The sequence below is a fragment of the Cucurbita pepo genome, chromosome 11 (genome assembly GCF_057944985.1).
Source record: "Cucurbita pepo subsp. pepo isolate OVF chromosome 11, ASM5794498v1, whole genome shotgun sequence".
NCBI classification, from domain to species: Eukaryota; Viridiplantae; Streptophyta; class Magnoliopsida; order Cucurbitales; family Cucurbitaceae; genus Cucurbita; species Cucurbita pepo.
The window spans coordinates 6,296,125-6,319,984 of NC_141808.1; the positions used below are offsets into that span (position 1 = coordinate 6,296,125).

General features: G+C 36.3%; 1 protein-coding gene across 1 annotated transcript; it reads right to left on the reverse strand.

Moving 5' to 3' along the window:
• Positions 1-4,816: 4,816 nt before the first annotated feature.
• Positions 4,817-19,385, reverse strand: LOC111783998 (anaphase-promoting complex subunit 2). The gene is made up of 16 exons (XM_023664820.2): positions 19,040-19,385; positions 18,839-18,931; positions 18,451-18,688; positions 14,103-14,398; positions 13,866-13,937; positions 11,856-12,097; positions 9,393-9,809; positions 9,074-9,275; positions 8,838-8,952; positions 7,304-7,383; positions 6,857-6,976; positions 6,645-6,733; positions 6,472-6,553; positions 5,663-5,854; positions 5,420-5,488; positions 4,817-5,340 (listed from the first exon to the last, which is right to left on the reverse strand). The coding sequence occupies exons 1-16, from the start codon at positions 19,268-19,270 to the stop codon at positions 5,218-5,220; spliced, it is 2,661 nt and encodes an 886-aa protein (XP_023520588.1). The 5' UTR covers positions 19,271-19,385; the 3' UTR covers positions 4,817-5,217.
• Positions 19,386-23,860: the final 4,475 nt, after the last annotated feature.

The following is a 23,860-nucleotide window of genomic DNA, read 5'->3' on the forward strand; positions in this document are numbered from 1 at the left end:
ATAGCATTTATTAAAAGTTTGTATGAATTGCCTTATATTCTTCAATTTGTATTTAATAGCATTTATTAGCATTTATTAGTGATTGGTGGCTGAACCATATTATGTTAGGGTTACCTTTTAGACCTATTTAAAGGCATGTAATACTCATGTTTGAGAGATTTTCGTTGAATACAGAAAAAACCTTTGTGTTTTCTTGATACCCTTTTGGTGTTATTCTTTTTCAAATCTTGCTTTAGGTTTGATGTTTAAACCGATTCATTGAATTAGTTTTGATCAAGCTAATTCTGGAGTGAATTGTCTTGGTATCTAAGAGTGACCATCATAGATTCCAAGTTCGATCTAAGAGTCATTCATCTTCTAACCAGCTCTTGGTTGAAATCAATTCGTTAAGTTAGCTTTCTCTGTGAGCGTTTTGCAAGGATTCTAGAAGGACCTCTAGCTTTGCAAATTCCAGCATTGTAGGCGCTTATCATTTGGATACAGAATGATAAGCGCCTACAATGCTGGAATTTGCAAAGCTAGAGGTCCTTCTAGAATCCTTGCAAAACGCTCACAGAGAAAGCTAACTTAACGGATTGATTCCAACCAAGAGCTGGTTAGAAGATGAATGACTCTTAGATCGAATTTGAAATCTATGATGGTCACTAGGATACCAAGACAATTCACTCTAGAATTAGCTTGATCAAAACTAATTCAATGAATCGGTTTAAACATCAAACCTAAAGCAAGATTTGAAAAAGAATAACACCAAAAGGGTATCAAGAAAACACAAAGGTTTTTTCTGTATTCAACCAAAATCCCTCAAACATGAGTATTACATGCCTTTAAATAGGTCTAAAAGGTAACCCTAACATAATATGGTTCAGCCACCAATCACTAATAAATGCTAATAAATGCTATTAAATACAAATTGAAGAATATAAGGCAATTCATACAAACTTTTAATAAATGCTATTAAATATAAATTGAAGAAAATGAGGCATTAATAATTTCCTTAATTGGTAATTCAACTACCAAAGGCAAGTCTTCTAATTACTTTCCAATATCAGCCACTCCATTATCTTCTTGATTTGATATGCTAATGCTATAAAGATTTTTGGGCTCAAAAGTCTTTGTTTCAACCGGTACACTAGCTAGCTTTTGAAGATGCAATGTATAGGCCTCTTGAATCTTCTTAACCTTGCTTCTTGTAATCGTTCGTTCTTGTCTTTGTTGTTGCGCCCTTCTTTCTTGTCTATCTTCCATCATCATTTCCATCATACCTTGAATTGCTTGAAGAATGGTTGTATTAAGATCTGGAACTGGTGGTACTGCTTCTCCATTATGTGACATTGTTATCAAGGGGCCTCTCAACACTTCTCACAAAAATTTTACTCAGGGACGCTCGTGTATAACACTCAAAGGTGGGCTTTTGGTACTAGGTCAAGAATGTAAAGTCTGGTTTTTTTTTTTTTTTTTTTTTTTTTTTTTTTCGATAATCTGAGAGAGACAAAAAGGAGAAAAAAAAACTAACAGTAAAGATATTTCACCTCTAGAGCGGCCAAAGAACGTCGACCAAATGCTCTGATACCAAATGATAAGCGCCTACAATGCTGGAATTTGCAAAGCTAGAGGTCCTTCTAGAATCCTTGCAAAACGCTCACAGAGAAAGCTAACTTAACGAATTGATTTCAACCAAGAGCTGGTTAGAAGATGAATGACTCTTAGATCGAACTTGGAATCTATGATGGTCACTCTTAGATACCAAGACAATTCACTCCAGAATTAGCTTGATCAAAACTAATTCAATGAATCGGTTTAAACATCAAACCTAAAGCAAGATTTGAAAAAGAATAACACCAAAAGGGTATCAAGAAAACACAAAGGTTTTTTCTGTATTCAACGAAAATCTCTCAAACATGAGTATTACATGCCTTTAAATAGGTCTAAAAGGTAACCCTAACATAATATGGTTCAGCCACCAATCACTAATAAATGCTAATAAATGCTATTAAATACAAATTGAAGAATATAAGGCAATTCATACAAACTTTTAATAAATGCTATTAAATATAAATTGAAGAAAATAAGGCATTAATAATTTCCTTAATTGGTAATTCAACTACTAAAGGCAAGTCTTCTAATTACTTTCCAATATCAGCCACTCCATTATCTTCTTGATTTGATATGCTAATGCTATAAAGATTTTTGGGCTCAAAAGTCTTTGTTTCAACCGGTACACTAGCTAGCTTTTGAAGATGCAATGTATAGGCCTCTTGAATCTTCTTAACCTTGCTTCTTGTAATCGGTCCTTCGGGTACATGCACGTGATCAGTTGTTCGATTCATATCATTACCCGACATTGTACGACGTGTAAGCAACGTCGAAATCTACCACTGGTGTGTGTAGAGGTCTCTAGGATTATTTTCGTTGCGTAAAAGAGGTTTCGACGTCGATTTCGTAGCGTTTGGCTTCGCCGGAGCTTCGTCGGTTTTCTCACTGTCTTTCTCGTTTTTTCTCACTATTTTTCTTTCTTGCTGGTGTCTTTGGAGGTGGCTGAAGGTCGGGTTTGGTTTTCGTGGTGGCTCCGACATTGTGCGCTCTTTGTGGGTCGTGTGCGAACGAAAACTCCGATGTTCACCGAAGTTTTCGGTCCTGCCAACGACCGTTTTTATTTTTTTTGTTTTTATTTTTATTTTTTATATTATATATATTTGATTGGTTAACATATGTTCTAACATATCAAATCATATAATGCACATACCATATCATATATCATCATATTCACATATCATATCACGGGCAACATCTTCAAACATATTCTATCTTAACATATCATATCGTAAACATATCATTTCATCACATGCAACATAACATTCACATATTATAACGTACACATATAATTTCATAACCGTTCGAATATACGAGCATATGACACGTGCGAAGTCACGGGTACATGTCATCATACAACATACAATCGTTATGTCGCATTATGCGATTGATAACAACTCATTCTCCAAAAGTTGTAATCTCGTATTGTTCTTCTTTGAGAAAAATATCACGAGCGTGTCTCATGCTTCTTTCGACTTCTTGTCATCCCAAATGTGTTCCAACGTCTCCTTCAATTGTGGTCTTCAAGGCAAACGTTGTTTTGTCTGCTTTGATTCTCTATTTGTGTAAGATGTCAATCATCCTACTCTAGTGGTGTAGTTTCACTTCCATTGACACCCAAAGGTCATGTCCTTTTAGATAGGACATCATGCTTGTTGCCCAATGATATGATTGTTGTTGTTGAGTTTCTTTTGATACCTTGGATATTACAAATCGTGTTTGCAGTACCTCAATAATATCAAACAAGCTTTATCGACATAGAACTTACAAAGTCACAAACTACTCATCACAAATAAACTCACTCACTAATAATCTCAAGAAGTTGTTTATGATATGGAAGATTAGGTAGAGTCGCAACCACATAGCATACTAAGGATTTCAAGAGATCATATAACCTATCACACCCTTGCTCGGATATCAAATTATTGAGTGCAACTTTCTTTTCTTTTTTTTTTTTTGTTTGTTGGTTGGTTGGAAACACTTACATTTTTTATTAAAAACAATCAAGAAGAAACTATGAAACACTCTTTAGGATATAAATTTGATAGGTTAAAAAAGATTTATAGTAGAGGCTAGACAATGTGGACCATACATTTGTTTCTTCTAGAATATTTCTATAATATCTAGATATCTAGAAACTTCTAGATAATGGACTCATGCTCTAAATGGGCTAATTAGATTTCTTGATAATTAGGCTCTCACCGGCGAGTTTGACCCAGTTGGGTTAGTGATGATGTTTTAACATTAGGAATATCTTGTGACCATTTATGTATCTAAGGGATATTTTGGCTTAATCACAAGGGACATAAGGGCTAGTTACAAGTTCAAAGACTTGAAATAGTAGATGATGGCAGATGTCAAATCTTGTCTCATGACTTGTGATCAGTAGTTTCAACAAGTTTCAATATAACGGATTTGTCAGCTCACTCCCAATTGTGAACTCATCTTATAGGGGCAAGGGTCTATACGATGACATTAGCTATGAAGTCATCCCTTACAAGTTCTATGATGGATTAGTGATTGAACCAATAGTGTTCCTACCACAATGATGAGATATACAACCTTTCATAGTTAGTATTAGATTATCATGATTTAAAGAAGTCATTCTCACTCAAACAAATCAAAGGACAAACTCTCACAAGTAGAAGTTCAGAACTTACTCAATATTAAGATCGAGTTTAAGATCGAGTTGTATATGATTATCCTGTGAAATATTAAGCTTCTCAATTAACGAATTTATAAAAATAAATTAAATATTTCGTGGTCCAATCATATACTAACATGAAGACACCCGACTTCGCTTTTCTTCATGCCAAAGTTTTCAACCACCTTATTGAGTTTTCTAAACAAAGCTTATGGACTCTATAATCCATACAAGGATTTGCGAAGGCGACATCCCTTTCCATTTTCTCATTGAGCAGCAAACTCACAAAAGTCAATTCAGTAACCGGAGAAAAAGTATCAGAATACTCAATTCCATAAATTTACGTGTAACCATTAGCAACAAGACGACCTTTCAATCAAGCTACGTATACATCACAATTGACTTTAACTTAACCCATTTACAATCAATGAAAGAACAGACAACAACCTGGATACAAACTGACCTTCACGAATCACATTTTCGGAATAGATAAAGACTTTAGTGATGCAATGAAAGAACAGGTAGGAGATGATAAATTGTTATATGAAACAAAAGAAGAAATAATATATCATCACTAACAAGTAACAAAACATTACAATAATATATGTGTTCTTTAAATCTTCACAATAACTCGTAAGAGATTTCTCATCATAATTAAGTTGATAGAGGATCTTACACACACAAACACCTACGGACTACCCTAAAGAATCTCACTCTAAATAGATTTCTTGATCTACAAAACCATTCTAAGATACACAATTTTTGCCAGTAATGTTACCATGTTCGTTCTTTAGACAGGTTGATTTAAAATTATTTTAGGCTGTTCATAATAATCCCTAAATATTCAACCTAATCTCCGATATCTATGGGAAAAATTAGAGAACTTTTAGAACATTAATTGAAAAAAATAGTACATAGGAACTAAATCATATATATTTTCCCTGATGTAATGCGTGTGCCAGAATTTGATTGTGGGGAGCAGTTTATTTCTTGAGCAGGTACATTCCATCTCTGAGTTCTAATTTCTCTTCAGAAACAAGGCCAGATAGAAAGCTTTGTAGCTGTTGGATTGACTTGTCATAAGAAGGATCCGCTACACAAAACATCTGCACAAATGTTCTAATTTTGTTAGCCTTCTATATTCTTCACATCCAATTATCCACATAATGTTACAACTATTCTTACCTTAAGAGTATTGTGAATTCGATCTAAAGCCATACTTCCAAAATTTGTGAGCATCCCCAAGATGAATTTCTATTAACAAAGTGACCAAACAAAAAGAAGAGAAGAATAGCATTTGTTAACAGACTCCAATTGAGAGAGGAAGCTGCTTCTAAATCAAGATACTCAATTTGTATGGAACTAGAAAGGAACTACCCAAAGAAAATAGGCCAATATATGTTACAATCAGGCATTCAGATTACTTACCTCGTAGATAGTCATTTCTTTACGTATTTGGTCCTCAACAGAAGCAACAGAACCCTCTCCCTCATCCTCGCCAACCATGAGGTCCTCATTATTGCCGTTATTTGAAACATTTTTACTTGTGTCAATCATATTTTCTACGAGGACATATACATGGTCGGTGGAATCTGCAGCACGGGACTCCGTGAGAATTCCCTTCAATAAAAACAGCATATGACATAGTTAGTTAGTTTTGCAAACTGGGAAAGCTATCCATGTGAGTCTCTTTCAGTGCAATACAGAACTCATCAATCCGGTACTATAGCAAGTAACATGGTATGTAGCATTTAGGGAAAAGAAAAGTGATGAAAAGAAGGGTGGAATTGGCTGTAGCCCTTGGTGAAATATTGGCAACTCTCCATCAGATAAAGGTAAGAAACATAGGGTCCCTGAATTCAAATTGTTAGGTCTCATATTTATGTGGCTCCTTTTCTAGGCTAACGTTTTTGTAGGCCTCTTTGTTTAAATTCAATTGATTAAAGCTTGGTTGTTCCATTAACTTAAAGGAATAAAACTATGGAGGCTTTGTTTGAAAAGTAACAGAGTGTTCAAAGATATGGAAAGGGTAGGATAGAAAAGTGTGAGTTAGATTTTTTTTTTTTTATTTGGTTCCCATCAGATTTCTGTAAACAGTGACTTCAGCCCCTTGAAATCAAATACTAACTGGGCAGGATTTTTGTATTAGTTTAGGGAGCGGCTAAATTTTAAGTAAATTTTTCTTTCTTGGTGCTTTCCTTTATTTAACTTTTCACTGCAAAGAATCTCAAGAACACCTTATTAACCCAGAAGTTTATCCGCCGAGAAAGTACATCTACTGGCAAACCAATTGCAGCTGCAAGACTGTTAGCACTCCAACTGTAAAAAAAAAAAAAATTTATATTAAGCCACATATAGTTGTGTCATACACTAAGCATAACTAGTTGGGCCAAGTGTAAAAGATTTCTACCTTTTTTGATGTTGGAATTGCATAATAATCACTGCATGAACGGGAGCTACAGTGAACTGCACTTCTCTATCATCAAATTGCAACTCCAACTACAACAGATGAACCATAAGAGTATTCAAGGTAAAAAGAAAAATATTGTCATGAGTTTCAATTCCGAGCACAACAGTTTGCACATTCATACTAATAGTAGATGATGAGGTCCGTTAACTGACCTTTACTGTACCAAGATTTCTCTTCCACTGTAGCTTACGAGGTGTCTTAATTTCATGAAACCTCTGAGCATAATCTGTAAGCAGATGATCCACTGAAGCAGGTAGGTTGATGTTTTCATCCTAAAATTCACCGTGGTTAGAAGGTTCCCCAAAGAAATTGAAACATCTGAAATCTACTTCTAAGAACAAGTGCTGACAAATAAAGAGTTCTTTTTCTCCCCCAGAATAGTTCACTTCTGCGTAGAGACCTTCAATGCCCAAGGAAAATCAAGAAACAAGCATGCCGAAGTATAAGGAAGGTCTGTATACACATATATATGAAATGTTTCATTCCAATGGATCTTTCAATGCTAAGACAACTAATGCATCATCATTCAATATAGGGCAGCGAAGTGTGAATGTTCTGCATAAATACCACCACATTTTTACACGAAAATATTTTCTCACCTGAATTGGAGGCCAGAAATTTGAAGACAAGATAGTTGCATCAAAGTCATTCATTGAAATCGTGCTCTCCTTGAGATCAACTAGATGAACATACATGAAAAAAGAAATTAGTCAGTACTTTCAGAGTATAACATGATACTTCCGGTAGAGTAGCAAGAGTGCTAAACAATATGATGAGCTTATGTATGCGTAAGAAACAGGTGTCAAGAGACATTGAGCTGTCAGGTTGGGAAAATTGGTGTGTACGAGAAGCACTATTTTCAGAACGACATTTCTATATTTAGTTCAGTGGGCAAAGGGGCAAGAAGGAGGGAGAAAGAGATGGAAATAGCACCAGTTTACCTTCTGGATTATTTAGAACGATCTTTCTTTGGTTTCCTCACTACACAACTATAGTACATGTTTCTTCTACTTAATTAGATAGTTCACATCTCATAGTCTTAGGCAATGATTTATCAGGCCATATGAAGTGGATACTTTCATAACTATGATTTCAAATATCAATCTACCTTATTAATTCATGGAAGATGGAAATTAGACATAATCCTTATTGCAAAAAAAGTTTAGGGGGAGCAAGACAACCGAACTTTCAGATTTTTCCATTCTAAAATCTATTGAATCGGTTGATTTCGATTTATTGGTACATAAGCTGAATTTAAAAATCAAGCTAACTGAAGTATCCTATACGTACTCAGCAGCCCAGCCCTTCACGCCATTGTTCAGCCTAACCCACACCAGTGGAACATCCACTCAATGAGCTGTACAGTTTTCTACCCACCCAGCCCCAGTCCATGCTTACACTTGATTTCCTAGCCTAATTTTCTTTCGTCTAAATCTCTCTCTCAAATTTCAGTGTCTCATGTCTCTATCACAGTTCCTTACCACTCAATCTGATCTCTCACACCTTAATCGCACCTCATATTTTCGTCTCTATTCTCTCCCTCTCCCGAAGTTCTTATACCCACCTTCTGCAGCAATAGCTCTCTCCCAAGTCCCTCTCTTGCTTAAACCGACTCAAGTAGTCAACCTAACTAAAACACTCTATTTGTAACAATTTTTGTGAAACCACTCTCTTGATCGGAAAGCTTAAATTGTATGAGGGCATGTTGTTCTGGCTATCTTTTAGTAGATTTTAGAGAGAAATATGAAGATTTTTGTTGATTCATTTGAAGAATACGGGAGTTCTTATTAAACTTGTAGAACTTTCCGAAGTTCTTCCCCAATCCTTTTTTATAATTATGATTCCCTCCTGCTAAACCAATTCTCTCGACTCTCTCCTCACCCGTGTGAGCTAGAGAGCTCCTTTTCTCACCTGACACGTTGCAAATGTCAAATATCAACCGCAGCCTCCCACTCCCTGTTGCAAGTAATTATTAAGAACTAAATTTCCTACTAGAGGCTGCATTACCTAAAATACCAATTTTCCCAACCCAACAGCTTGAAGTCTCTCTCTTCCTGTTACTTACGACATAGCTAAGGTAAGATAAGCAGATGGGAGTCATTTCAAAAAGACCACGGGCATTTTTCGACATACCTGTTTGTGATGGCACTTTTATTGTTGCTTTAATATTAGAGTTAGTCCTCTTGGAATCAATTAGATCATTGAGCATAATTTCACACTTCTGCATGCTACTTTCTCCAAAATGAATCTGAAAAATGACAAGGGTATAATAAGACAAACAATTTAAACACAAGAAAAAACAGAAAAATTCCCTATTTCTTATTCTTGTGATATGCTAATTGTGGTTTAGAAGGGTGAAAAAATCACACCTTGAGTAGCTCTAGTGTTCGTATCTCCGAGTCAATGTCATAATCAGACTTATTTAGAAGTTTTTCTGCCAGCATGACACGATATTCATTAACTAGTTGGTCTTTTGAACCAATTATGCTAACTAGCATCCCAAGAATGTCAACCTTCCTTCTAGTCCTCCCACCCTTCAATGGATCAGCTTCTACAGGGTCAGGCTCCCATCTGAAAAAGCAGAACCCATTACTCCATTTAAAACAATAACGATGAAGAATAATTACTATCAGCTTAGAGTACGCCTTACAAATGGTTCATCCTGCAACACCCTACATATACACGTACCTTGAAGCGTTCATCCAGGCTTGCTTGTCATCAGTGTGAAAATCATCATCTAGACCTACATTTTCTTGACCATCTTCATCTCTATTTAATTCTTCAAGAAGGCTAGCACCAGTATTTCCAGATACATTGGAATTTCCACCAGTCCCGTCAGTAAGCATTGTCACAATACATTTGATGGTATCTTTCCTTCCCCTCAAGTATTCCCTTATTGGTTCACCCACTGCTTCAAGAAAAACACCAGCAGAGTCTATTGTGCGGAGTGCTTTGATAGTGGAAACATATTGATGCAATATATCATTCGTTGAAGCTCCAGCAGTGAGTAGGCGATATCGTAGTGCCGAGATGAAAGATTCAACAAGCTTAGAATGTTGCCCAGTGTATTCAAGACACTGTTTTAAATCTTCAATTGCCGGGGAGCTGAAATTTATGTTACAGATTGATTTTAAAAAATAATAATAATAATCATAATCTCTTTGCATTAAGTACAAAGGTTTGTTTGACGTAATCCAAGAATTTCTATAAAAAAATTTAAAATATTGCAGCTGCTTTTAGAATGTATTAATGTTAAAAGAACATACGATAGACTGTGGGACTACTACCATTTTTGGTTTTGATCACTTGCAACATAGAAAAAATTGTTAAGCCTAAGAGTATTTTGACTTGAACTAATGTGATGTTTACCAGAATGATTACAGAAATTGAATCAGAGTGAATAAATTTCGATAGAAATCACAAATCAGCTGGTCAAATGTAACTGTCATAGTTACAAGACTACTATCTGAAATTCTACAGATTGTGGGTTGGACTAAGGAGTCAAATAAGAAATTTCTTCAACCATTCGAACTAGGAGCATGTGGTATGACTATTGTCTTGGTCACGTCAAGTTCTTGCTTAAGCCAAGGAAACCTGAACCACACGGCCTCAATGACATGAAAGCATATTTCTTGACCAGGTTGGTTAAACTTGGCAACATCCAAGCAGAGGCATGTCTCAGCTTGTTCTATAACCCAAGTAACGTGTCTCCTTAATCATATATAGTTGAACAATCCAAATTGGTTATGCCAAGTGGATGGGAAGCTTTGAGGTCATACATGCAGTCCTTGAATTTAATTTTTTGAGATTTTAGTTAAGCTAAACTTATATTTCGGTTCATTCCATGCAGCATATACATTTTTAGTTTCATCCCTAATGTTCTTTAAGTATCAATATTGTCTGTGTCGTTGAAATTGAATAAAAAAAATCATAACATTGCTTTTCAACTCATTCTCCTTCACCTCTCCCTCCTTCAACTCCTCCCCCTTTTATCCTACCTCTCCCTCCTCCAATTCCTCCTTCAACGAAACTCACTGTCGCCCCCATCTCCTGCTGTCGGGACCTAAATGGTGATGTGGAACATCAACGAATCCAAATTTGGAATGGGCAAGGAACATTGGGGGAGGAATGGTCGTTCCTCACCGTTTCAGATCTGGATGAAGCTAATATGAGGGCTTTTAAGGGTATATTAGTAATTATAGTTAGAGACTTTCTTGTACTATTTGGTTATAATTAGAGGGGGAAAGGGAGGAGGTAGGCATTATTTTGGTGAGTGATTTAGAGCTTGAACGAGGTCTCCAGGGGGGGTTTCAAGTACCTCGGACACTTGGTTTATCTTGTAGTTCCAATATCTTTTCATATTTTTAACACATTTGAGATCTATCAATTAATGATAGGAATGCTATTAAGGGTATGTCAGTAATTGGTTAGGGAATTCGTTATACTATTTGGTTATAAATAGAGAAATTGGAGAGGAAGGGGGTAAGCATTGTTTGGTGAGTGATTTAGGGCTTGAGAGAGATCTCAAGATACGGAAGGTCCAAGTACCTCAAACACTTGGTTTATCTTGTATTTTAGTTACCTTTTATCTTTCAATACATATGGGTTCTATCAGAGGCTTCCGGCAATGACAATGGTGGACAGCGGTAACTTTCATGGTTAGAGATGGGGACAACATGGTCGTTGGAGGGATCGAAGGGGGAAGAGGTGGGAGAAGAGGGTTCTTTTTCTTTTTTTGGTTATAAAAATACCACATCGTCATCCTTCACTATAGAAAATCAAGTCCTCTGGTTACAGCCACGTTAGCATCTCCATTAGTTATTTAACAAAGACCTTAATTCAAAGACCAAAATAAATAATTTCATAGACCAGGGGGATATGATTGCATGATTTTGAAACCTAGGGACGAAATCAACCTATTACCTAGACCATAGAGACCAAAAGTATAGTATACTCTATTTTATACGTTACAATGAGTTGGCATGAAAATGCTCATATTAGGATCTCAAGATGGTTGATAACAAAATGATAACTTTTTACTGAGATCACCATCTCATTTGACACGAGAAACTTTGACAACAAGTCAATCACAAAATATCCACTCACAGGAAACTAAGCAAGAGAACTACCTCAAAATATAGAAGGCATTACCTGTCGGGATAATCCACTATTATCTCAAAAAGTTTTGCAATCCTCAAGTCTTGCAAAGTCTCATATGCAAAATACTCCAGTCGAGACTGCCACCTAATAAGTCCTTCAGGGGTATCAACTCCAGAGTTGAATGAGGATGCATGGGGAGCCAACGATGATTTCAGACTAAGCAAAGGACTGCTGTTATCAGCAGAATTTCCAAGATAAGCAAGAAGGGAATGCAAAAAATGGAGTGGCACAGCCTGAGTAGTATAAAAACCCAAAATAAAAAAAAATAAAAAATAAAAATATTCATCAGGGATACAACTTTAAACGCTTATCGACTGAAGAAAGCAATGGAAGGACGAGAGTCGAGCAAGAAAATTGAGAAACAGTTTACAAATGTAAAGAGCTAGTGGTATTGTTCTAATTTTTACATATAAAAATGAAAAATATCTCACTAATTCGACAAGTGCAATCCAATACAAATACTAAATGAAATGTAAAAAAAAATGGGGGAAATGGGACTATACAAGGAATACCCAACACTACAACAATAAAAAAATAAAAAAAATAAAACTTCCAATAAAGACTAATCAGAAATTGGCCTTGTTAGGCTGTATATGATGATCAACTCCATCTTAGAATCTTAATCTTCAAATTTAGTTCTTGGAACGGCTTTGATCAATTTGTCAATAACTTTTCCTTTTTTCATAAGAAAACCAACTTATCTTCTTTCTTCTTCTTCTTCTTTTTTTTTTTTTTTTTTTGATAAGAGACAATTTTATTGATGAGTGAAATTTACAACAGAGGTGTATAATCCATGATGTTTACAAAAGACCTTCCCAATTTGCAAGGAGGGAGGTATAACTATAGGAAGTAAAAATATTAGACATAGTACACCAAGATATAGCTTGGTAAACAATATTGTCGAAAAGTTTTGTGTAGGTCTGTGTTGTTTCTGCAAATATTCTCTGATTTCTTTCTTTCCACAAATTCCAAAAGAAAGCCATGATGAGGTTTTTCCATAATAGGGCTTTTGCGTTCTTGAAAGGTTGGTACGTTAAGGCCATATCCAAAAAATCCTTTACCTCCCTAGAAAATGTGAGATGTCATCCGAGTATATTAAGAACCGTTGTCCAGAAATTTTGAGTGTATGTGCATTGCATAAACAAGTGACCTTGTGATTCGTTTGCTTTCTTGCATAGTGGACACCAATTTGGAGAGAGAGTGATGTAAGGCATTCTTTTTTGAAGATTTTCACTTGTGCTGATGGCTTTATGCGCTATTTCCCAAAAGAAGAACTTCACCTTTTTAGGTTGATGTCCTTTCCATATTGTCTTTGCTAGCGTGGGATAAGAAACCTAACTTATCAATAACTTGGAATTTAGTTGGAGTGTGAATAAGACAGTACCACTAAGGGGTAAAAAACCAAACCAAACTAATTGATCTTATTGGTTTAATCCAAACCAAACTGACTGGGTCTGACCTAGTTAGCAGTTCAACATAATGCATGAACATGAAAAAATATGGCTTTCACCATGAAGATGTGTCTGTTGCATTTTCAATGATGGGAGTGAGAGCAATTAACAATCAGAACTGTGTGTCAATTGCATACGAACCAGGTTTAAAGGCCACTGTGGACAGCTTTCTTTGATGTCTACCTTTCAGATTAACACTTCATTTTTGTAGAATTCATGCTAACATGTATACCTTCTTCAAACATTTCGTCTCACAACCAGAGCTTTGAAACACACCTTCGAATAACATGAAAGAGTTATAGAATGACTTTACCAATAAGCAAACAGAGAAAGATCCTACATCCTCCAGCTTCCACCTTATTTTTTTCATGGAAAGATTACCTCCAGCATGGCTAATAAATAGTTTAGCTCCGGAAGTTCATTCTCCCATAAGTTTCTTAAACAGACTCGATTACTTGATAGCCCAAAACAAAAACAACTAAATAGATAAACCATTGAGCAACCATTACGAGTTAAGTACACGTTACCACAAAATGCAGAAATGCCTTACCCTTATCCACTCTTTAATAGGCTCCAAAACAGAGCTCCTGTAATCATCGCCAGCAAGATAATCCACTTTTGCCTGCCATGGAGATAAGAAAGCTACAATGAAACCCAGAATAATTTCAAGTATGGAGAAGACTCGGTATAAAATAAGTGCCATATACAAAAATATTAGAGAAATAGTATGGATCATAGAGAGATGAAAAGGATTCTATGAGTGAGAACACGGCAGAAGCCCATTCACCTTTAGGAGTGAGAATATGGCAGAAGCATAGGCATCTTCGGCCATAGATGTAAACCCAAGACTCCTAAGATCAAGAACAACTTTGCCGATATTCTTCACTAATTGATGGATATTAGAGAACTTCTCCAACTGATAGCTCTCATGAAAATCCCTTTGACCACTCTTGCTGGAGATTCTACCTTTTCCATCTAGATCCATATCATCTTTACATTGGGACTCATAATCTCCGTTTAATTCTCCGGCCATGACAACACTCAACTCTTCCAGCTTTCCCTTAAAATACCAGTGGAGTAAATCTAAAAACATTAAACTGTAAATTAAGGAAACATATAATTTTAATATTTTTTAACAAGAAACGGAACTTTTCATTGATAGGAGCATATTACTTAAGGATACAAACTCCACAAATGAGTGATTAAAGAAGGCAAGAAAATGAAAAGAAAAAAAAAAAAAAAAAAAACTACAAAGGTTTATTAAAAGCATGCCAATTAAGGTTTATGTCTTGCAATGAAAAACTAGTAAAGTGCTTAAAAAGAGAAAACCAGGAAGAAGCCTGCAGACGAGTTTATTAAAAACGATCAAACATAAACAATGGTTTGTTTTCAAAGATCCAATGATTCCACTTCAACCAAATCTCAGATAAGGAAGGTTTAACCACATTAATCCACAAAACATCACATTTGGAAGGTAGAACAGACCCAACCTTGAAACAATTTGGGAAAGACCACTTAAGATTAAACATCAAAAGAACCTTGCACCATTAAGCTCGAGAATAAGGACAATCGAAGAAAATATGTTCGATGGAGTGCCCAGCCACAAAACACAATGAGCAAATAGAGGGGAAAATGCAATTTGATGGCAACTTTCATTGAAGAACCTCGGAAATATTAAGACTTCCATTAAGCATAATCCACACCAAAATGCTAACTCCCTTGGGACATTTTTATTTCCATAAAGCCACATAAACCTCCTTATCCAAAGGTGAAGTAGAATTCAGGTACCAAGTTAAGGATTTTACTGAAAAACATACTTGACGTAGACCATTTCCGAAAATCATCAACCAAACCAATAGACTTCAAAGAAGACAGCCCAAGATAGATTGAAAATTAATGATTTCCTCATATTTTAAAATTCGTCTAAAAATAAGATTCCATGATGTAGAAGAACCCCAATGAGCTGGAACTGATTCATTAGGATGTGTAAATAAAGCGAACAAATGGGGAAGTATTCTTTAAATGGCAATCATTTAGCATTGAATCATGCCCAAAAGAAATCCTTATACCATTTCCCAAATTGAAGACCGCAAGGATTCCACATTGTTCCAAGTCTTTGAAATACTCATCCAAGGACTACGAAGACTCTTGATACTATTTCCAGCCACATGCTAATAAAAAACCAAGGCTCCATGCATTTTAACAATTACCTTTCTCCAACAGGAATTTGGTTAATAAATAAATCTCCAACCCCATTATGAAATACAGGCCATATTTCAAATATGTAAAGCATCAAGACCAAGACCTCCATCAGATTAGGCTGCCGAAACTAATTTCCATCTTACCAAGTGATCGACTTTCCTCACTCACTGTCTTTCCGAAAGAAAGATCTCATTAATCTTTCTAAAATCATACTGACGTTTGAGTTCAAGGGAAATAAGGACATAATGCAATGGAATGCAAGATAAGATCAAATTGCAAAAAGTCATTTGCCCTCCACAAGATAAAGTGAAACGTTTCCAGCTATCAAGCTTTTACTCAAATCTTTTCAAGCACTGGCTTCCAAAAAGAACTCCGATTAGGATGACCCCAAAGAGGAAATCCAAGGTAGAGAAAAGGCAGATACTCTACATTACAGCTCAATCGTGAAGACACTTCCTGAAATTTTTAATCCCCCATATTAATTCTGCAAACAGCTGATTTTTCCCACTAACTTTCTGTTCGGAACACCATTCGAACATCTGTGTGCTGGTGTTGGTTTTCTGATGCTTTTTAAATGGGTTTGAATTTCATGCAATGTTGAAGGGTTCTTCAAGGAATCATGTGTAGTAATGGCTTGAAGGTTGGGAGTTTGATGGAATCTATCTATTAGGTCTTGAGAATCTTTTCTGTTGATTTTGCACCAAGTTGCCTTGTGGGTGGTTCTGAAAGTTATTGACAAGTTGCCTTGTGATTGATTTTCTTTGGAAGATTTGAAGTAGCTATCAGATTCCAGAATTTGGTTGAGCATGATGCATTGATTCAACATTAGTTTGCAACTTCTCCAAGTCTTTCAGATATAGATATACTTTTCTAACGGGAGAAAATTTCTCATTGAACAAATGAAAAAAGACTAATGCTCAACGATACCAACTCTGCAAAGGAGTGAAAAATAGAACTGACCGAAGACAAAAAGAACCACTACAGAGAACCAAAAAGAAAACAAAATACAGAAAAGAGACTTCCCCAACACGAAAACACCGAGTGAACACAAATAGAAACTAGTAAAGAGAAGGATGGAAAAATCAATCCCAAGACTGAAGGCTGCAGTCTGTCCGAGAACCAAAAGCTTTGGACGAGCTAAGCTTCAACCAAATGGGAAAACCACCAGGGATAAAAACAGAACTAAGCCCCAAATCAACAAGCGAGAATCAATGAACCCAAACTGCAAACTCAAAAGAAATCAAACATCAACAACAAATGCCTTGAAATTTTAAAGGAGGAACTGCACACATCTTGAGAACAACGATCTTCAATAAGAGAAGCAAATTTGCAAGGTGATGAAAGAAGAGGATGTCACATCATAATTATTTCTTAAACCAGAAACAAAAAAATTTCGTTGAGTTAATAAAAAGAGTATAATGCTCAAAGGATACAAGCTCCACATAGAATTGAGAAGAAACAACAAAATTCAATCCATTTAACAGTATCTTCAAGAATATGCATACGCCCATTTTCAATCCAAAGCGAAACTTTGTTAACCGTAAACAGATTTATTGAACAAGCTACATTAAAAGATTTTTCTAACTCCAGCGAGATTATGCTCCATTGATCACGAACCTTCCCTTGTAATGACCATCGCTAAGTTTCAAACAATTTCTACAACTTCTTTTTTCCTTTTTAACCCAATAACACTAAGGTGAAAGATTTGGAAGCCTAGAACAAGGCAAAAAATCCATTACAACTTCGGAATAATGCTTTCCATTAACCAACTCAAAAGATGAAACTTCCTCCTCATCATAACACCCAACCAAACAATTTATCAAAGCATCATGAATCATTTTTCAAAAAACCAACCAGCTCCTTTTGTTTATACCAACTTAAACCATAACTACCGGTCTAGTGTCAAAAGGTTTTAAACAATACATTCAAGAATCCATTCATAGCAATTCGACTTCTTACATAATCGGAAGATCAAAGTCAGCTCTTCTTTTATGTTCTTGGGCCTATTCCTAAAGGGCAAGATTGTTGATTACTTTTGGGATTAGATGGTGCTTGCCTAAAAGAAAAGATGAGGCTCTTTTTAAACTTATTATGGGGTCTTTCTTCAAGGATAAAAGTCGTATTTCGAGGTTTGATGCTATTTCGGCAACGTTGTAGAAACTTTGGCTTGAGAGGAACCAGGGAATCTTCAAAGAGAACACAATTAGCATTGATGGGTTGTGGGAGTCCATTAAACTCTTTGCCTCCATCTGGTGTTCTCTCTCCAACTTATTGTAATTATGACCCTGTGCATATCTCGGCCAATTAGGTCTTTTTTGTAACCTTTTAGCCAGAGGGGGATATTTGGTCTTCCCATTTTTGTATGATTTTTTATGTCAAGTCGAAAGAAAACTGCAAAGAAAAATATATTAACAATATATTCAACCTGAATTGCTTTTTACAAGCAAAGGAATTAGACATCTTGTTGAATCTATCAACTACAAGTAAAACGAATTCATGCCCCCACTGAGTTTTTGGCAATCCATGGTAAGTCTCCCAAATGGATAAAATCGTATTATTTTTTGTCTTGAATGTTTATTTCAGACGTGTAGTAAAAGTAGTAATGAACTATACTGCCAATTCCTGGGGTATTGGTATTAAATGCAAAGGTGAGTTTTCCATTTTTTAGAACATGGAAAATTGACAATTGTCAATAATCTTCTGATCGTTTCACGAGTTTATACACTCAATGCTTTCATGCGTTGTTGTGAAGGCATAAAGATCCAAAGAAATATGACTCAAAGTAAGGAATTTGAACCTCACCCGGAAACAAGTTGCAAGGCGTAAGCATCAAAAGTCTTCAAAACATTTAAAAATTAGAAACATTCTATCAAGTACGAAAGATAAAGAATGGTCCATGTAATGAATTAGAGCAATTAGTGAAATATAGGTACCAGGAAAATGCCGAGGAAGTGTAGCCATAAGAACTGAGGAAACAAGTAGTTGATACTTTGCAAAGACACGAACTACTTCAGTTTCAGCGTCATATTGACGTCCTTTCTCCATTACATCGTATTTGTAGGACTGTAAAACATGAACCAGTATTGACAAGAACTCCTCCTGGCATTTCTTTTTCATGGAGACCTCTTCTAAAGCTTTACATAGCACTTCTCGAACTTCCTCTTCCGAATGCTGTATTTTAAATGGTTAACATATGCTAATTCACGAAAATGGCTAGTTTCTCAACCTAGCACCAAGCCATGTTTAGACAAATTCACAAACTAAAAAGTAAGCAAATTCAAACAAGTCATTAATGGATGGGAGAGCTTTGTGCCAACATACAGGTGGGGGGTTGCAGGTGTTTAGAAGTGCAATATTCTGGTAAGCGTCAAAATGCCCCCAAAACTCCATAGCACCATTTGTCTCGAAATTTTCCTGAGACCCAAAACACCATATGCTGGGCTAAGACAAATGTCATAAACTGGTGCGCGAAATCGTTAGGTTAAAAAGAAAAAGAAACGCATTGCAAAGCAAGTAAAAGACCTCTAGGGCTCGAAGGAAGTGATTGAGGACAAGAGATTCGAGGCCGTGCTTGCAGAGGGATTGTACGTGAGCGACGAACTCCGATCGCAATGATAGATTTCCAGTGCCGTTGAGAAGCGCCTCGGTAGCAGCACAGAATTGGGCGTAGATATTGAGAATTTCTTGAATTTCATCGTCGCTGAGGGAATCGAGAGCCCCTAAATCACACAAGATAGAGCTGGATTCCTCCATGATGCTCTGGAGGTACTGGTTTTGCTACTTGGAAGTGAAATGGAATGAGCTCTGGCCGAAGACCCTTTACAGGGTTTTTGTTCTCAGTGGAGGGTTTGAAAGGTACCTTTGGGCTTTGCCGCCATAATATTAATTCATCCCTAATGTAATTAGTAAACATAAATATTATTATTTTTTAATCAATACATTATAATTAATGTATTATCTTAACTATGTTTCTGTAATTTTCAAATTCCTCTTCATATACTGCAAGTCATTGGATGAGATTTAAGAACAATTTTGGTGAACCAAGAGTTATCATCTTGGTTTTGCTTGTTCAACTAAAAATCGCTACGTAATAAAGAAATTCTAGTAAAGGAAGCAAATTCGCTCTCGTTAAGGTGTTACGAAGAAATCAATGTACTTAAAAAACAACTTGGTGAGCGTGATGATGAGATGAGAGACAACTTGAATTGTTCTACGGTTAGGAACTTTCGGAGACAAAGTTTGAAATTGTAAAATCCAATGTAAAAAAGTTGTTTAATAAATAATAGTGTCGGATGAAATTAGCTCAAATTCGGTTTGGTCGATGTTTATGAGAAATCGCCAAAGGATTCGCCATAAACTGAGAAGTCGTCTATGAATACCTCCATATTACATTTTCTGAATGTTGTTGGCGCATTGCTCAGTCCAAATGGTATCCTCCTAAACGCACAAAAGTTCCATAAAGACGGGTGAATATAGTTTTCTCTTGATCTTGAAGGCAGATTCTTATTTGATTGTATCTTACGTACCCATCCAGGAAACAGGAAACATTGGCTTGCGCTCCAAAACTCGATTGCCTTTTCCCACAAATATGGGATGATAACTGGGTTTGGGCTATGCTAGCGGATTGATAGCGTTTGAATTCTTCCATGAAAATTTTGGGTGGGTCCTTCATCATGGGTCGTATGTAAGTTCTTCATCACAGTATCGAATTGGTGCCATAACTACAACTTCATCCGCTACTTCAACCATGCAAATATTCACTTCTGAATGTCCAAAATGGTCATTCCTCAATCCAATCAACTTGTAACGCATGAAATAATGGTTGAACCAAATCTATCCAATTTTGTAGATGAAGAATGAATGCTGATTGAATCTTCTTGGCCTTGGATCTTGTAATAGGTCGAGTTGGAACATTTGTAACATCGTGATCATTACCCGGTGTCATAACTGCTAATCCTTGGTTTAGTGTTAAATTTTACAGAATATTGTTTACCGTCGCTAGTAGAGCATTGATAGATGTTAAAGTTTTCACTTCTATTTGGTCCTTTATGTTTCTTAATTAGGTTGTTTCTCACTCTGTCCTCTGACAATTATTCAATGCTATCCTTTCTAAGATTTCATAAGGTTCACTAATAAGTTTTTGATAGGATGGCATCTACTACTTATTTGGTGGTATCGTTCGGTCCATTATAGAATGTCTCAATTTGTTCTGAATACATTTGTTCTGAATTTGACGTTTTTTGTGGGCGAAAAGTATTTACGTAGAAACCTTTTCCACCAATGTATTTCACGAATTGACTATTTCAAGGGGTAGAGTGTTTAACCAAGATTTTGTTGCATCCTTAATGAATAGGAGAGTAGACTCCATCCAACCAAATCCTTATCGGCCCCTTGGAAACTAAAGAAATCACATACACCTAGAAAAGATTTTAGGTGTAAATGGTGATCCTATGAAGGTAACCCATGAAACTGTCTAATTATTTGCAACATTTGAAACATCACTGGTTTTAACTCGAACGTGGTAGCTTGTAATTCTGGCAATTTCATGCCTCTGCAAGTGGAATTCCAGCTTGTGCTCTCTAGTCCATATGTCCTTGTTGAGTATTGGTTGCTCTAACTCTTTGTTCACGTAGTCTTTATCACAGTTCTCTTTCAATCTTAGGATTAAACCGGAATTCTAGTCCAAGCATCGTTCGTATGTTCTCCAATTTTCGCTCTCTAGTGTCAGCAGTTGCATTTTGCTTTTATACCCAACTTTTGGTTCTTAAAAAGAATTTGAGACAAAACTTCAATTGAAATCCCTCCAAGAATAATTGATTGCTCGTAAAGGTATTTAGAAAATGGTATAAAAATGCACCCGAACAAGCACAAGAATAAGTAAATTATGGTTTCCATGGGTATATGATGAATTCTTTACTGAATGGATTAAGAACTACCAGTTAAATACCAATAAACTGTTGGATCTCTATGATACAGATCCTCCCAGATCCAACTTAGAGGAATGAATAGAGTTTTAACAATAAAATTATTTAAATGTGATTAATTTTTCTAATTATAATTAATACAATAAAATAGTTCAAGAAATAACAATGAACCATTAAAAAAAAAAAAAAAAAAAAAAAAAAAAAAAAAAAAAACTTAAGAACATGTAATAAATCTTAATAACACTTTCGAAAATTTGGAACATGTAATAAATCTTAATAACACTTTCGAAATTAAATAAGTAAGAGTTAGAAAATATAACACCCTAGTTTTATAGTGGTTCGGTTAAACTTGACCTATTCCACTCCCCAAGCGAATTTGAATAAATCTTTCTCGACTCTCTCCTCGGATCAGAGTCCAACCGCTACACCGCTCTTTCTATGAGTTCAAGAGCAAACTCAATCCTTTCTACGGCTCAAGATCAAACCGATACACCACTCTTTTTACGAGTTCAAGAGCAAACTCAATCATTTCCACGGCTTAGGATCAAACTGGTACAATTATCTGAATTTTGTAGGAACACACCACAACTCTCTAAAAAATAAGATAAAAAAGAAATAAACTTGGAAGCTTTGGAGAAAGAAAGAAGGGAGGCTTTAGAAAAATTTAGATGGAAGAAACTATGGGAGTTATGTGTTGTGTTCTGGAAAATATGGAGAAGAGATGAGTTTAAATAGTGATAAGAGATGAGTTTAAATAGTGATTAGATGACTCGATACCCAGCACCTTTAGCCCACTTGCAGCGGCCCAAACCCGAAGCCCGTAAGCTCAACCCAGCCTCGCAACTTGCAACTCGAGCGCCTGAAGTAGCCGACCCGACTCCCGCACCTTGACCTAGTTTTGACCTACACACGCGTCGCCTTCTCTATGTGTTGCGTGTCGTGCCAGTAAGTAGCAACCCCTTCAGCTCAGTCAGCTTGACTTTGGCTCGACACAGCTTCTTGACTTGGTTTAAGAAAATTTCACCGTTTCTGCCTTTTTCAATCGTCTCAAAGCTGATTTTGACCTTATCGAAGGTGACTAAGGTCAGAATGCCAAATTCTCAATTCAATTTAAATTTGATTAGAAAATTAGGATTATTAAGAGTGTTGAGCAAATGTCTTATAGGAAACATCTTGACGAAGCTTGGAATAAAATTCGACGAGCTCTATAAGTTATTTTAGGAAGAACGCCGGCTAAGGCCAACCAAGTAAGTTGCCTTACTATTAGTTCGGTTAGAACTTGTATGCTGTAGATGACACGTGCCCCATGGCTTTGCACATGTCATATGCTTGACATATACGAAGGTTATGACATGATATGTGTTAATGTTTGATTAATCCACCACACCTAAATGGTGTGAAAGTTATTTTATTTATAATCAAATAAATTACAAGGATATGAAAATAGTAATAAATGGAAATAACAATAAATGGAAAGATACCTAGGGTAATAAGGCAAATATCTAATATTTGCCTTATAATAAAATATCAAATATAATATATATGGTAAACTATAATTTATTACTAAATATCTTTAACACCCCACCGCAAGCTAAGCGTCGGATTTGAACGAACGTGAAGCTTGGATCTGAAAAATTCAAAGAGGTTGAGAAACAATTTTCGTGAAGATGTCAACAACCTGATTCAGAGGAGGCATAGAGAAACACTTTCTTGGCCATCGAAAATTGCAGAGGGATCGCCACTCAGCGGCGATGCTGCCTTGGCTTCAGCGAGAATATGTCTAACCCATGAAGAGGGATTGTCGCTTAGCGACGATGCTGCCTTGGCTCTGGTGAGAATATGTCTAACCCCAAGAAGTACAAGGGGAAACCTAGAGCAAGGGACAAAGACAATGTTGAAGCCGGAAGAGTCGCCACATTGGGCGAAGGAGCCAATTTTGGCGAGAAGGGCGGCGGCAACTTGGTTGGCGAAGATGCCAGTGCGGCGCCTAGATACCAAAGGTAAATCTCTGCAAAAGGTCGATAGGCTTATCGAGATTCTGTATATTTTCGAAGAGGAATGCTGATGAAGATCCTAAGATTAGAGTTTCTGTGAAGGATGAAGGATAAACGGAAAATTGGGAAGAAAATGTAAGAGACTATGTTTGGAAAAGGTGAGGTTGTATGTACAGAGTATAGCGAAGGATGATTTGGAGGTCAAAAGGGTTGAGCCGAAGAGTAATCAATCGGCTCCGCCTGCGGCAGCCATGAAGACTGCCCCTGCGGCGTCAAAGCCAGCAGGGGTGGTGGAGAAGAAGATTAGAGGATTCAAAAGCCATAAATGAGAAAGGATCGAGGTTATTAAACAGAAAGGGCTCTGATGCCATGTTAATGTTTGATTAATCCACCACACCTAAATGGTGGGAAAGTTATCTTATTTA

Bases quoted from the DNA above. Each gene is read 5' to 3' on its own strand.
- LOC111783998 (XM_023664820.2), bottom strand. From the start codon at position 19,270: ATGGAGGAATCCAGCTCTATCTTGTGTGATTTAGGGGCTCTCGATTCC. The intron at 18,932-19,039 runs GTCTTTTACTTG...TTTGGGTCTCAG, and splicing joins ACTTCCTTCGAGCCCTAGAG to GAAAATTTCGAGACAAATGG. The intron at 5,855-6,471 runs GTGTTCTTGAGA...TTTTTATTGAAG, and splicing joins TAAACTTCTGGGTTAATAAG to GGAATTCTCACGGAGTCCCG.